The sequence below is a fragment of the Calonectris borealis genome, chromosome 7, assembly GCF_964195595.1.
Source record: "Calonectris borealis chromosome 7, bCalBor7.hap1.2, whole genome shotgun sequence".
Classification (NCBI taxonomy): domain Eukaryota; kingdom Metazoa; phylum Chordata; class Aves; order Procellariiformes; family Procellariidae; genus Calonectris; species Calonectris borealis.
In genome coordinates, this window is record NC_134318.1 from 7,337,169 (window position 1) to 7,353,420 (window position 16,252).

Sequence of the window (16,252 nt, forward strand, 5' to 3'; positions counted from 1 at the left end):
CCGTATTCTGGAATAAAGATTTAGGTCTTGCAGTTGAAATGGCGATACGAGAAAGAAAGGAAATAATAAGTTTTATTTTTCTTGTGTTTTTTTAAAAGTGAACAGGATTTTGTTTATGACCAAAGTAGTACTGAGGGGGAAAAAAAAAAACCCTGAATGACAGATTTTTCCAAGTGGTACAAACACACAGGAACAGCCTATTTTAATGTAATATAAAATACTGCAGTCCCATTTTTTATACTTCTGGATTGTTGAAGTTAACGATCAAATGCTCTGTCAAAACTTCGTTTCTGGCCTCTGCTTCTGAATCTGTTTCTACCAGAGCTACCACGCCGCCCATTCCTGGAGCTCGAGAAGCTGCGGCCATTTCCTCCGCTGCCTCCTCCCCGTTGCGATTCTACTAACTCGGGTAATTCAGTCGCCACACACAAACGCCATTGTTTTGAATCTTCCCATCTTGCCTATTGAAATAAAGTCAGACATAGTAAGTTAAATTCTAGGAATACATATACAGGGTATTTCATAATTACTAAAATTCGCTCAATTGAAAAGGAAAAATTGTGAGCTAATATAGGAGATTCAAGTTTCTAAATAAAGTGGTCAATACTGGTTTCAAAATTTTAAGCGTAAAAGCTACAGCTGACTGAGTACACCTCAGATACTATAAAACAGAAACTGAAACCCACCCAAGAGCTTTACAGAGCAGCCTCATCAGTAAACTCTTCCCCCACCTTTCATTTATCAAGAATACCACTATAATTATTACTGATCACAAATCTACACCCTCCCCTCAATTCCCCTCTAATCCAGAACCAAAAATTGTTTTAGGAGCGAGTGAATGCCAGGGCATGAGGGTATGGAGATGCACTAAGGGAGAAATGCCTGAAGGAAAGATTGGAAGTTTAGGGAATTTTGGCATGGGAATACTAATTCTGCCAAGCAAAAACCTGGAATTCGCTTTTCTGTGGAGAGAATTCTGGATTAAAAGAAGGGTTGGGAATGGAAAAAATGGATTTTAGAGTGTAACAAGAGTCATTGCCTACAAAGATTAATCCAGCAGCAGTAACAAGGGGTGGATTGTTCGTACCACTCACTCAAAAGTCTCAAGATACAGATTTTTGGGGACAGGGAAATACTTTAGGAAAGGAACACTGTAGGCTTGTTCTGTTCATCAATTCCTTCAAAGCCATCCCTTTTGCCACTAGAAAAGGCAGGATACAGGCTACGTAATGTCTTCTGCCTAACCCAGTCCAGCCAGTTTTATCTACAGTCTGCTGTAACCAGAAATTTCAATGAACGTACCTCTATTTCCTTTTGGTCTGCTGCAGGAATATCAAAGCATACACCCTAAAAAGAGAGAATAGTTTTAATGGATACAAGTCTAGGCTTTTAATTGACAGCAACTAAAAAAAAAAAAAATAGAGAGAGAGAGCGCCTACAAATCTATGTACTAGAACAAACAATTTTAGATTTCAAAGTGTTTTAAAACAGAGACTTAAGATACTTTGAAATCTTTGAACATCAAGGGAGTTGCATCAGTATTTCTCAAAACACCTGCATTTCCTTAATGTTTGCCTCAGATACACACATTTTTCTTTCCTTTGCGTAACCAGTACTTCCAATTCACATTTTCTTGCTCTTTAATAATAAGCTTATAACCCTCCTCTCCATCCTAAACTGTGGTCTATTGGCTTCTGCATTACTCATTTTGTAAATTCTTTCAAATCAGAAGTCTTAATCTGTACTAAGAAAGGTATACATCCAGTAAACTGAATATTTAGGTTCAGACTAAAAAGCTGAAGTTAAACTACTTGAATGATTAAGTACACTACATAATTCGCACGATAAAATGCTATTCTTTGTTCGAATGAGCAATCTGGATGTTGAGAATTATGAATCTGATGTAAGGAAAACCATCCACAGATAATGTTCCACACATCAAATACAGAACAATGCCGTGAATAAAGAGACAGAGGCAAAGATAATAAACCAAATCTTATCAATTAACGCAATATCAAATATCATGTGTGAAGGATGCATTAAGAAAAAAGTTCAGAGATGGAAATAGTAAAAATAGTTCACTGACATGAAGAAGTGTCCTCAAGTCAAATTTAAAATCAGAAGTGTCTGGCCAAGAAATTTATACAGCGAGACATGCAGGCTAACTTTTACACAGAGATGGAACATAGAAAAGAATACACACAGCACCCAAGACAAGAATTGTTTTTACTTAAAAAAAAAAAAAAAACCAAAACTTTAAACTGTTGTTCAAGTGTAAATTGTCCCTTGTTTTAGGCTTTCTAGTTTACCAAGTCTGGGTATCCTCAGTATTGGCATATAGATGTGTTGTGTTTTTGATGATTTGCTAAACTAGGTGCCATCAACAGCTGCCATTTTTACATGTCTCTCCTTTTGGTACTTCCAAAAGGCACCCGTTCCACCTGCACTCATAGCAATCTTAATGCTTCTGTTACAACTCTCTCTATAAAAAGTTCATTCAACATCTGCCTCTCAACTCATCTTTAAACAGTTTTGGGGTCTTTTTAGTTTGTCAGTTGTTCTCCCCATCCCACACCACTGTAAACCACACAAAGCCAGGGAAACACACGCTGAATCATTCTCTGTAACAACACGTGGTATATGGCGTCTGTGATGGAAACTTCAACATGGATACGAAGTATGCATGGAAATGTAGGTGTGTGAAACCACCCGAAAAATAACAGCAGAATAAAGAATAAGAGAATGGATGTGTCAGCAGCACGCAAGTTAAGTCCAACAGCACGCAAGTTAAGTCATCCAGATCACAGCACCCCTCTGTTCTGTTTTATTGATCAGGGTATGTTGAGAAAGAAATACACCCAGAAAAACAAGAAGATGGAGCAAATCAGCAATAATGCCTAACAATTCGCAAAAGCAGGACATAAGCATTCCGTGTCCTCTGTGTCACCACAAATAATCCTGGACACACTATTTGATCACACATTTTCATGTTTGTGAAAATGCATACAAATTCTGAGACAGGAAGAGCAATGGGAATCACTTTTGTTTAGAATAACTGTCAGTGAGCTTTGCTACAGTTGTTACAACATTAAGCACACAGCCTAAACAGTAACTTTCTGATCTTTCAGTTTCCAGAAATATGAGGGACATGCGCTATCAGAACTGACTGTCCTAAGAAATCCTGTTCTATGTTTTGTCACTAAGGCACCATTAGCACCGTTCGTACCTTTTAGCTGTTCTGCTATCCCTATAGCCATGCTATATACTGCATTATACTACCTCCTTAGCGTGGCAGCAGAGCAGAGCCTTAAGCCCCTGAGATGCCTAAGCCCTAATAAAACAGAGTGAGGCCCATCCTTCTACCAGTCATGTCCTTATCAACAGGGCCTGGAACAGGGAAAAGACCAAATGTCTCCTCTGACGATTGCTGAGAAAAGGCTACAAGCTGAAGAGCTCAGTAGCAAAGATACAAAAAAAGCTTACCATTTTTCCCTTGAGAAAACACATTCTGTTCACCTTTCTATCAACATCATCACCCAACAGTTCTCGCAGTCTTCGCCAAGCATAGCTCATATTGTTTATTTCTTCAGAGCAGCGTAGTATCATTGTAACAAATCCCTAAAGAGTAAGAAATGGGGCATGCTCCATTCAGTCAGAAGAATAAGCTTCAGCACATCTATCAGACATGAGAAACCTGCTAATTTACCGTTTATAAAGTAAGTTTTCAAGTGGATACTGTTATGGGAGAGCAAGTATATTATAGCCACTATATTCTTGCTTTTAACTAAATTAGCAGTTCCTAGTGGCTTAAGTACAGTTCCCACATACAAAATCATAAGGAGACAAATAATTCTCTATTTAAACAACACGGAGGTGTGTTGGTTTTTTCAGATTCAAGACAAACATTAAGCCATACACCCTTACCGCATCTGAGTTCAGCAGGGAGCGCTGTTCAATGGAAGTAGCACCTGAAATATGGGCTAGAGCTGCAGCCAGAGCATTAACTGGTCCCTTCTCTTGTATTAGCAACCGAGCAGAGTCTTTGAAATACTCAATAGCAGTTTGAGGAACAGAATCCAGACACCTAAGTAAAGCAAAAAAAAAAAAAAATGTATACACTAGTATTTACTAGGCTCTGGAACAGAAGAAAAACAGCAGTCCAAGACTTTAACAGTGACGAGTTCAGAGAGTTCAGAGAGGCAGCAAAGAGCAATCCAAACAGCCCTTCTAAACTAGGAAGACTGGAAGATGAACAGTCACCGAACACACCTCATGGCATCTTTGCTGGAAGCCTTTATTATATCTGTTGCAGTAGGAACACCAACACGCTTGAATGTAATGCCCTGAAATGTAAAAAACAAAATACAGATGAAACTTGCAGACCATAGATAATTCAGTTGTAAAGAAACAGTACTGGGCTCCAATGAAACAAGCATTTAAGTCTATAATTTTTCTTCTTCTTTCCACCTTTTAACTCCCAGTTTTTCCTAGTGAAAATTACAAGGTTAAGCTTACAGGGAAATGGGTAACACTTAAAAGCCTTTTATGTACCAGGTCAGTTTAAATGATCCAGTAACCCTAAACTAAAATAAATAGAGACCATTTTGGCAGATTCCAGGGGAAAAAACGTCCTACAAATTCTAAATTATTAATTTTAGTCTGATTTACTTGGATTGAAGTAAAAGTTACACAGCCTTTCTAAATGTAAGTCTGAGTTTTATGTGCTGAGACTAAACCATTTCATCCCAACTGAATACTTAATTGGCGAGAAACAGTGCACAAAGCGCAAAAATGGAAGTAAGAGTTCTCAGTAAAGCTACACATATGCAAATCACTTATCGGACAACAAGCCAGGGTGAACACTAAACTGAGATCCTGCTAGCTTTTTCTCATTTCCACAGGTACATTCTTGCTGGCATTTGCTGAAAAAGCATAGACATGAGAATCTGCCGCGCACTCCCTGCTCCACAGTAACTGACAGTGTACCCAAACTCTGCAAGGTAACTGAACCTCAACTGGGTGCTTTATAAGCTATATTCTGTAATTGTATAAGCTAATATTCTGTAATTGAACTATTGAACAAAACATGAATATTTTACATGCTACCCTAACACATTACATTTGAGTGCTCGTGATTAGAAGAAAACTATACTTTACCGCTTTTTGTTCCACATATCTTAATTGATGTTCTTCCTTTCGTTGATAAAAACAGATACAGATCCCAGTCCGTCCAGCTCGACCTGTGCGTCCAGAACGATGGATATAGGACTCCACATCCTTCAAAATAAATAGCCTTATGACTTATCTAATTTATTGTAATTTCATCAATTCATTGCATTCACGTAACTTAGTATAAGCTATTACACTTAAGCCGGAACAATACACAATAACTGCATCAGAGAATTAAATTCAAAAACACTGTTTCACTAAAGTCAAACTTTTCCATTACGCTCTAAAAATCACGGTTTGAAAGCCAGAACCATAAGCATGGATCAACTAAGTCTTGTTTTGGCATCTCCACAGAGAATATAAGAAAACATTTCGAGTGTGTATACCTCTGTAACAATCCCACTCACCCTCCCGCACATCAGCTTGAGCATGCTAACCGAGATATTAATAGCGAATTCACTGAAAAAACTATCTTGTCTCTTTTAAACCCTCTTAACTTCAGCCAATGTTCTCACTGTCAGGGTCCCTTCCTCATATATGCCCCTACTTAGTGAATCGTTCTTGCAAGACAAACAGCCTTTCTTCACTTCCCACTGCTTCCAGACTTGCAATCACCATACATGGCCTTGAAGCGACAGGTTTTGAACAGCCTTAAAAGAAGGCTCCTGTTTTAAGGAGACCATCTTTAAACATACCAGGGACTGACACACACTGACAAAATCCTCTAAGAAACTACTTTTATATACTAGGACATTTCTTACCCTTAAATGCAATGCTGATAAGTTCTGTGTGGTACATACCATCACTTGATAACATATACTACTTGAAAACAAGACTACAAGTTATTACAAGACACCCAACATAACCATCTCCTACCTTTGGTGGTGAACTTTGTACAACCAGGTCAACTTCAGGGATATCTAAACCACGGGCAGCTACATTGGTTGCAACCAGAACTTTAAATGTACCGTTTCTAAAACCTTTCAGTGTGATTTCTCTTTGCTTCTGAGGAATGTCACCATGCAACGACTGGCAATCCTGAAAAACAGTATTATTACAGGACTGTACCAAAATCCAAGAGAGTGCTCCATTTTACGGTCAGTTTTGGGTACAATATCTTGGTATTTGATAGATACCATATGGCAAGATACAGAAAAACTGAATTACCAGAGTTTATATTTTAGGTGTCTTACAATATTGACTCAGTACTTCTTATTCATATAACTCAAAGACCAAACAAAGGTAGGAAAACAGAATCGCAACATGTGTCTTATCTCCACCTCTAATTACTCTGACCTATGAAAACAACTATGCCCTAACTTACCACCTACGCAAGGCTTAGCTGTTTCAAAATAGTCATCGACAATTTTCTCAGGCCCTCTTAGTATTCATTTAGACATCTTTTCCAAAACAGTGTTGCTTCTTAATGCCCCTTAATATATTAATTTCCCCCACTACCAATTAAAGGATTAAAATATAAGTGGTCCTAAAAAAAAAAAAAAACAACAACTACAGCTTCAAAGATAATTTTGTTTTAATCCAAACATTCTGAAAGTCCTTCTGTACCAAGGTATGAAGACCAAACATACAAAAATTGTTTTTTCCTCCACTTTACATTTCACAGCTTCCCTGTAGAAGGCTACCATGTTTTCCACATGTAAACAGAGAATGATTTGAAAAAATACTGACACAATGCTAGGGTCAGCACAGAATTCAAAACCTCTTTTTCAGACAGTTTTGGATTAATGTCAGCTGGTAAATGGAATAGGCATATATTCTGTTAGCGAGTATTAATATGCTAAAACAGAAACATCTAAGTAATTTCCTTCTCTTACCTGCCAAGATCAGAGTTCTGCATTGCCTATGCAAGATTTGATATCACTAACACCTCCCGTAACGTAGGATAAGGCTCCACACTCAGGTTTAGCTGTTACTGAGGTCATCTAGGAGTGTGGGAGAACCACTCCTGAACACAGTTGTGGCAGATGAAAAAGCTTCTCCTTTTCCTAGGAACATAATGCTCTACTGCTTTCTAGACATAACTTAACCCACCTCCTCAATGCAAACACATATAGAAAAAGTTGTTGCCGTGATACCACCACCAAAACCGAGCATGCAGTCCCAGTGTCGCTACTATCATAAACATTGCACCACTACATCGAGTTATTTTCCACCAGTGCTAGTGTGCGCCATACCACAAATCTCAGGAATACACTAGAGGTCATTCACAAGAGATGGCAGATTGAATTCTTTCTGTGTATACATCTTTAAACTCTTCATAACAGCTAATAAACATCTTAATGAAAATACAAATATAGCTTCTGTTATATTACAGCTCTAAACCCTAATTGCCCCCCCCGGACAACACTAATTAGCGTCAGCATCACAGCTCAGTAACTGCTATTCCAGTATCATGACCTGTTATCCTAGTAGCTCTCTAAGTCTACCACCATTTTTTAATCCAAGACAGTCCTCTCTACAGAAAAATCAATTCACAACTGCTTCATTTAATGTCAATGAGAACTCCTAAGAACAAAATCCTTTGTAGCCTAGCATCTGTTAGTGCAGCCTAGTTCTGAAGACTACAATGCTGTGAACTTTCAATCAGTTTGGTTTTTTTTTTTTAAAAGGTTCTTTTTGGCAGTTTTGAAACTACCTGAGCACCTGCAAAAGCCTGCCTTATCCACTTTGAAAGTCTCTCTTTAAAACTTACTCAGCATAGGTCTGGTATCAACATAGGGCTGATACATCTCTGACAGGTTTTGTTACTTAATACAGATGATAAAAATACCTGTTTGATTGAAGCATTCAGAGCCAGTTCATTTGCCTCCTTTTTGGTCTCACAAAAGACGATGGTCCTCCCGTGGCTGCCGCTGTAGACCTGAATGACATCTCCAATAACCGCAGCTCTCTGAGACCAGTGACACTCTATTGCCAAATGCTATGGAAAAGAAATCCAGTGTTTAGCTTACATAAACACACAAGATTTTTGAAACTGTAAAATCCAGAAATACTAAAGAGTTATACAGTTTCCTGATGGGCAAAATATGCTAACTCACGTTCCTGGAACATGCAAAGTCCGTAAGGCTCTTATGTCCACCACAATTAGTCTAACATTAAGTGAAATAATTACAGCAAGAGGGAAAAAAGATGACAGTCTACAGACCACTTTTTTAAAGCAAGGAAAAAAAAACAGGAGATGTTACACCATTTCTCTGGAGGACAGTCAGGGGTGCAAGGTTTTGTCACAGTTCTATCAACTAAAGCTTTATGTGAGATAAAGGGAAACAAATAAATACAGTGTGTTAAAAGCTTTTTTCAAGCACAAGATTAACGTTCTTTCAATCCCAGGGATACAATCATGATGTGTCCAACTAATCTGTCAAAGTAACGGCTAAGCAGTACTTAAGCAGAAACAATATCTTACTTTATCAAGCAAAGATAATTAATTCAGGCTTCTAGCATATATGTATTGTATTCCTTGCTATGGTATTTAGTGCATAGCAAGCAAAGGCCTAGTGAGGTGAGATACCACAGGAAGTTTGAAAAAAATCTCCTGTATACAGAATACCAGAATTTCAACTGTGATGTCCGTGGTGATTTAAAAGAGCCAGGCTGATGATAATGGACGCCTTTTGCTTCCAACTTTGATAAATTCCGATACCACTTTTCTCTGAAAACCAACAAAACTGATAACTGAATCCGCACTCTACCTGAGATATCTATACGGTTAACGGATGCTGTGAGAAGAGAGACAGATCCTAAGCCCAGAAACAGTTTGACTACCTGTAATGTGCCTTATGCTTAAAAAAATAATTCTCAAAACAACTCTCAGCATCATTCTGATAATGTACCTTAGGATGGGATGACCATTTGTAGCATAAAGGAAAAGGGAAAAGGCCTGAAAACATTCCACATTAGATAGATTACTCACTTCTACTGTTGTAGCAGCCTTTTGAGTTCTTTTCCCAATAAGGTCAATCTGTTCATACCTAGACTTCATGTATTTCTTAGCCACATCATACACCCAATGTGGGCAAGTTGCAGAAAACAGTAGCGTCTGGGGATTGTCTTCAGAATCTTAAAACACAGATCAATGTTACACAAACTTCATTATGTTTCATCTTACAGATGTATACAAGTTGATTATATGGGTTATTAAAAATATGAGGTCAAATATCAGTATATAAAATAAAGAAGGTAATTCTGCTTCTTGAATTTATATGTTACCAATATCTGGAGAAAAAATACTCTAGAAAGTCTAAATATTTTCAAGATTAGGAAAAAAGTTACTATGACCAAAAATCCAGTCTATTTTCAAGCGGTGAAAAGGGTAAAAAGCTTCTAATTCCTTTTAACCGGAAGAAGTCCAAGTACAACGTATAGATGAGTGTCAAAGAAAGTTATTTTTAGATCCCTAGGTACTGGATTTTAAGATTTGCAAAGGTCCTATGAACGATTCCCACTTTCACAACACTTCCTCATGTACTGCGTTCACAGTACATTTCCTACAATGTATAGTATTCAGTCATTTCTAAACAAAGCCACCTTGCAACTTTCAGAAAAATATACCTGAATTTTAGCAGACTAAATTATTACTAATATTTCCTTCTATTTGTTTAAATATTGAGATTACCCTTCTTGTATGCAACTCGTAAAATGTCTTCCACTTGCTCAGCAAATCCCATGTCCAGCATCTGGTCAACTTCATCAAGTACCACATGTTTCACCTTAGTAAGGTCCAGCTTGCCATTCTGAAGATGGTCTTTGATTCGACCAGGTGTCCCAACCAAAATGTCAATGCCACTTCTCATGAGATCAACTGATAATCAGGAAAGAGCAGAAAAGGAGTTAGCAGTGAACTAAGGAGCATTCCCTACATTAGAAACACATGGTAGCTAAGTAATAATGAAACAGCTTCTTAAACCACTCCTAATGTAAAGGTTACTCTCCTTACAAATGTAAGGGAGAACAAATGATGAACAGGAGGAGAAAACTTGGGGGAAAAAAAAAAACAAAACTGGTAAGGTAGAAGTTCTACTGCTCTTCCTGAAGGAAAAAAGATTTCCCATCTCCCTTCCCTCTTCCCATGATTTGAATAAAGTGGCAAACAAAGAGCTTCTTTTAACATACTTTGGAAATAGTTCGCTCTTCCCAAATTGTCTACCTTAATTGGAAACTTAAAAAAAAACTTTACTTATTTGACTATCTAAATTATTGAAATCACCTCCTTCCTAAACTTCTGCAGGAAAAAAAAATTCATCCCTAATGTCTCAAGATATATAACGATGAAAGAGCTTATTCTCATTCCTGCTCTCATTTGCCTTGTTTACAACCATCAAGATGGTAAATTATGCTGTCACAATAAAGAAACTCTTTTCCACTTTACAAATCTTGTAGATATCCCGTATCACACAGAAACCCCCACACCCACTCACAGCTCTAAGACTAAAGATTTTTTAAAGAAAATATAAATGTTTACAAGAACCTAGACCCCAATACTCTGTATACACACAGTATAATCTCTTTCACTTTAATTTGAAGTACATGAGTAGGCAAGGAACACCAAGAATATAATCAAGAGCTATGTTTGTTTCTCACCTTAAGAAGATATATTCTGAGCTACTGAATTCCCTGTGAATACTCTCCAGTTCTTGAGTTAAAAGTTTGTGTTTGGAAAGACCCAACTGCATTTCTCAAATATGTCAGTCAATCGACATTTCAATTATTAGTGATAAGTGTCACTTACTTTGCCCATTATATGGAGTTCCTCCATAAAAACAAGCTACCGTTAGCTTTCTTGTGATGTCCTTGAAATCTTTGGCAACCTGGTTTGCCAGCTCTCTCGTTGGACAAAGAACTAGTACCTAGACAGACAAACAGATATTCTCTCAGCATGGCTTCTGCCAAGAAACCACTAGACTTCTAATCATTAGTTTAGGTCTGACCACTTACATAATTTAAAAAAAAAAAAAAACTGGTTTAAATAGTTATCTAAGCAAAGATTAGAGAAACACACAGCTTAAGTCTCTTGTAACATCATTAATCTCCTTCAGTACATACTCATTTAGGACAGGCTAACTTCTTTTTAAATGAGAAAGACAGGAGGTACTTAAATCTTATTTAACTTTAGCTCTTGAACAGATCAGCCACAAGTTTTCTTCTACATGCGCATATGCTTTTTGAGTACAAGACTGAAGGATTTGGGTAATAAAAGGTTTTTACACATGCTCAGTAATGCTTCACAGTCCTGCGAGAAGGTGTAAGAAAGAGCTATCAACTGTCTCTCAGCTTCCCTGTGACTCAGGGAAACATATGTTCAGTCTGCAAAGCTGGTGTTCAGCGTGGTTCTGGAGCCTGTGCCGATATCCCCGCAGAAGCAACCAAGGAACCATCCTCTCTTCCAATATACAGGCTTCACCGCAGGTGATGGACAAGCCACTAGCTAGGAGTTTTAACTAATTTAGTTTAACGTGTGATTGCAGTACTGTTCTCAAACCTGGCGTCAGTGGCTTGACAAAAGGAACCTTAAAATCCTTATCCTGTTACTTCTTTCAACATTGAAACACATTACCAAAAAGAAAGTAGCAGTGTACTATGGTAGAGCAAGGCTTGAAATCTTTTTTATTTTAAGACTTGTGAATGCCTCAAAGAAAGTTTTCCCTTCTCTGCAAGACTGCCAAATCTAGAGCCAGCATTCTCAGTCAGACAGCCAACATGATAAGCAGATGCAAATAAAACAGCTAATACTAGTTTTGGAATGAGTTTCAGGTAATCTATGAGATGGGTGACAAAATGAAATAAACTGACAAAAAAAAAAAAATCCACTATTAATGGGGATACGATAAGCTTTGGCCTATCTAGTTTTGGAGGGCGTCATAAGAATTTGGTGAAAAAACGTATGTGCTATTCCCTAGCAGAATGCAGACAGCTCATAATGAATCTGCATTCTCTGGAGCAGAAGCTTCAATATCTGGCGGTGGTCCTAGTGAAAACTAAGTCTATTTTTAAAACCTCCCACTTATTTACATGTTTAAACAAACGTGTTTAAGTAGACAGCTTTTATCAATCAGAAAAAGTCACTAATTTGTTACTAATTTGAGAGAAAAGCAAACATCCAGTAACCACTGGACATGAACAGGTAAGGTGACTGAACAAAATTAAATAGGATCACGTTGAACACCTGTAGTTTCGGTCTCCCTGTAAACAGAAAACAGAATTGACAAGTGGATAGAGCTATTTTGCTCTTTACTCTTGATCAGAGGGTATGAGGCAGCACAGGATGCAGGCAAAGCCCAACAAACACAACTGCCAAAGAATCTTTAACGTGGGTTAGCTTATCCCTGCACAGACTTGAAGAACTTTTCCAGCAGGTTAAAACTCTGAATCACTCTGACAGAAGACAAAGCAAAATCAGCATTCTAACTAAGCATCGTTACCTTTGGTGAACGGCCTCTTCTTCTTTCCTGTGAGTCTCCCTGAAGCTTTTCAATTAAGGGAATAGCAAAAGAGAATGTTTTCCCTGTTCCAGTTCGTGCTTGAGCAATTACATCTTTGCCAGAATATACTGGGTCGAAGGTCTTCACTTGCACGGGAAACAGGTATGTCACTCCTCGAGCTGCGACAATTTCAACAGACTTCCTTAATACGATCATTTTACAAGTGTTCTTGCATACTCTTCAGAAGTTATGCCAAGCAGAACTTCCATCAACTCTAAAGTAAGTCATTATTATCTATATTATCACCTCCACTGATTTATTTAATCACAGAGGTCATCTGTAAAGATTGCCCTGGGACTGTTCATTTTATTCTCCCACTTCATACCACCAGACATAGTGCTAGATGGGTCAGATGAAGTTACTAGCCTTTAATGAAAGCCTTTAAGTACTGTGGCTTTATTCATGTAATACTCACCACCTATCTATGCAAATATCTTCCTTTCAAATATAACATATGTCAAAATAACTTCTATTCTTCCCTCAAGTCATATTAAGTCATGCAAAAACTAATGTCAAAGATACTAAATATAACTGGTTTTCCTTTACTCACACTGAAATAACTTTTAATTGAAAAATTCTCGCACAGAATTTTTTTTTTTTGAGCTTACGTCATTTAAAATTCTACTGTAAAGGCTGAACTGGGCAATACTGCAAACAGAAAAGTCTATGTTCAAAGATGTATTTAGAGTAGGCAATCAATATGCCTTCTGAATAGCATCTGTGCTTGCATACACACAACCAGAGCACATCTCAAAGCTCATTGATTGAACATGTTGGGCATAAAAACACACGACAGAGATAATTTACTTTCTGTGGTCACATCATGCCAAGAAATTTACCTTGAAGAAGCTGAACAGTCCCTTTGGAAATAGAAAAATTGGAGAAAGCACCCTCTTTCTGTTCTTCAGTTATCTCCTGTTAAGTAAACAATAAATCAGATAACATTCCATGTGAATATCATATGACCGTCAGAAAATTCAAGGTAATGGCACAGGCACTGGTGTCATACCCAGGGTCAATTTTTCAGTGACGGTATCACAGCTGCAGCTAAAGAGCCTTCTTTGTTTTACTTACTATCATATTTCAAAATTAGACAGAAGTGATCTGTAATTTAAGTTAAGATTGTTGCATATCTAATGGCATAACCCTGTAAATGCAAAACACCCAAATTAAAACTCCGAAAATTCTTAATTAAATTTTAACATTCTGTTTTAAGTAATTACCAATGCCCTAACAGATTATGTTGTAATATGCAAGAATCAGGCTTCATATCTAGCCTATTTCCTACTTCCCAATTAATACAGCACAGTGATTTACAGATACAGAAATCAATCCCCAAAAGAATAACATTATGAGGTAGAGCATCAAACGTACCTACTTAGTAATGCATCACTTCTATATACATTTTAACAGCACAGTGATTAAAATGCTAAGAGTGAGGAAAGAACGCTAACCCTGGAAACCACGGAAACCCTGGATGCTTTGTGAAGCATCAACTGGAACCAAGCAACAGCAGAACATACAGATATGAAGACTTTTCAATACAAATCCTAGGTACAAGATATGTTTCCCTTCAAAAAAAAAATGTGGTTCATGTCAAGCAATTTTAAAGGAACCTAAATCAAATAGAAATAGTCAGACAAAATAAAAACATTCTTACAGAAAGGCTTAAAAAGACTTACAAAACTGTTACAACATGCTATTTTTTTACATTAAGGACCATCTTATCACATTAATAACTACTATTAATAAGACGATACATGAAAACATATTAATACATAACTTTTCTTTTTCCACTAGCTAAAACCAAATAATTCTTACTTCACTAGAGAAGTACTCATAATACCAAAAAGAAGTCAATTAAACTATATTTGTGGCAATTACAACATATCTAATGATGCTGAATCATATTAAAGCACCATCTCACTGCAGCTTGTCCGTCTGCCAACAGCTACCACAGTACCGGACTGCTGAAGTGAGGAAACCATGGTGCGCTGATCTAGAACTTTAGGACTTTCATAATTTAAAATTTTTGCAAATAATTGACAGAAGGGACAGTTCAAGTAGCTTTACACCCTGAAAATTTACAGCAGTCTTTCCACTGATTGGGAGAAAAAAAAAGGAAAGAGCACCTGTTCTAAGTTTAACCTTGTTGCAACGCAGGATTTGAAAGCTAAACACATCACTATAAGTAAATCAATCATTAGTTTTACCTGCTCTTGCTCACTGTCAGCATCACCACTTGACGTTTCACTAGAATTACTGGGCCGTTTTTTGCGGGTGGATTTAACGTTTAAGGAAGATAATCTTGTGTCCTCCGAGCTTTCTTCTCTCGCATCACCGTTTTGTTTAACTCCACTCCTTGATTTCTTGAGTTTCAGGGAATCAACGTCATCCTCCGACGGCTCACTTTCATCCGTCTGAGTCTTTCTCTTCCGAGATTTCTCATGGCGTTTAGACTTCTTCTCTTTTTTCTCCTTCTGCTAAGGCACAGAGCAACGCAGCGGCGAATGAAAACACACGCGCGCGATCCAAGCGACGCGAAACAGAGAAGACGTTGCAGAACAGTTAAAACTAAAAGTCTATATTCTAGTTATTGACCGGGGGGGTCCGTATAAAGCAACAGATCCCTCCCCGCCGCGGCGCGGGTGCCGCCAGGAGCCACCTCCCTTACCACGAGACACCCGGGCCTGCATTTTCGGGACTCTCCCCCCCGCAGCGCGCACCCCAAGGCGCTCGCCAGCCGCCCGCTGCCGCAGGCCCACCACCACCCCCAGCAGGGCCGTCCCGAGGCGAGGCGGGGGCCGTGGCCCGGCGCCACAGGCTGTGCAACCCGCCGACCTCCCGGGAGGCCCCGCCGCCGCGCACGTGGCCGGCCCGGCACGCCCCGTGGCCGCGCCGCGCAGACCCGGCCCGGCCCACACCAGCGGGGGGGCCGCGACCCAAGGCAAGACCCGCCGGACACAAGCCCCAGCGTGCAGGCGAGGCGGCGCGGCGCGGCGCGGCCAGGCCGTAGCCGGCCGCGGAAGGCCCCGGAGCCCTCCCCGGTACCTTGCGCCGCCGCCGGCCGCTCTCCAGGGCTGACTCGCTCTCCATAGGGCACTCGGGATCCGACTCGGCCCCGCTGCTGGCGCTAAACCGGGTGGCTTCAGGCATCTCCGCTCGCCGGCAACCGCGCCGCGCCACGCTGCTGCTGCCGCCGGCCGCTGTGTGACAGAAACAAAGGCCGCCCACTGCCCCGCCTCAACCGCCGCCCGGCAGCCAATAGCCTGCCGCCTCCGCCGACAGACTACAAGGCCCAGCATGCCTCGGGGCTACCCCCCCCCCGGACTCCAAGACCCAGTGTGCCCCGCGCCCGCCGGGCCGCGGAGCTCGTGGCGAGCCCCGCGCCTTCGCCGTGAGGCGTCCGCCATGACAGGCGCGGAGGGGACCGGCGGGGAAGCCGCGACTTGCGCCCCATCCACCGGCTTTCCATCAGGCTTGCGTTATGCCGTACCCCTGTTGCGCCTGTAAGCCCCTGGGAGGAGTTTTTTAAGGAAGCGGAAAAGCTGCTACTGGCAGGCAGTGGCAGCGGGCAGAGAGCT

At 39.8% G+C, this 16,252-nt stretch overlaps 1 protein-coding gene across 2 annotated transcripts; it reads right to left on the reverse strand.

Moving 5' to 3' along the window:
- Nucleotides 1-55: 55 nt before the first annotated feature.
- Nucleotides 56-15,897, reverse strand: LOC142084094 (nucleolar RNA helicase 2-like). Of its 2 annotated transcripts, none has more exons than XM_075154191.1 (15): nucleotides 15,720-15,897; nucleotides 14,882-15,148; nucleotides 13,508-13,583; nucleotides 12,609-12,787; nucleotides 10,919-11,036; nucleotides 9,806-9,991; nucleotides 9,104-9,249; nucleotides 7,961-8,110; nucleotides 6,046-6,207; nucleotides 5,158-5,277; nucleotides 4,270-4,343; nucleotides 3,925-4,084; nucleotides 3,484-3,618; nucleotides 1,303-1,347; nucleotides 56-461 (listed from the first exon to the last, which is right to left on the reverse strand). In XM_075154191.1, exons 1-15 carry the CDS (start codon nucleotides 15,822-15,824, stop codon nucleotides 258-260), a joined length of 2,127 nt encoding a protein of 708 aa, XP_075010292.1. In that variant the 5' UTR covers nucleotides 15,825-15,897; the 3' UTR covers nucleotides 56-257. The 2 variants fall into 2 exon arrangements, with proteins under 2 accessions (XP_075010292.1, XP_075010291.1); XM_075154190.1 differs by having other exon boundaries at nucleotides 14,882-15,151; nucleotides 15,720-15,880.
- Nucleotides 15,898-16,252: the final 355 nt, after the last annotated feature.

Excerpts from the sequence above, each read along its gene's own strand:
- LOC142084094 (XM_075154190.1), bottom strand. The coding sequence starts at position 15,824 with ATGCCTGAAGCCACCCGGTTTAGCGCCAGCAGCGGGGCCGAGTCGGAT. Across the intron at positions 8,111-9,103 it reads AGGCTGCTACAACAGTAGAA|CATTTGGCAATAGAGTGTCA; the intron begins GTGAGTAATCTA and ends TCTTTTCCATAG. Across the intron at positions 4,085-4,269 it reads TCCAGCAAAGATGCCATGAG|GTGTCTGGATTCTGTTCCTC; the intron begins GTGTGTTCGGTG and ends TGCTTTACTTAG.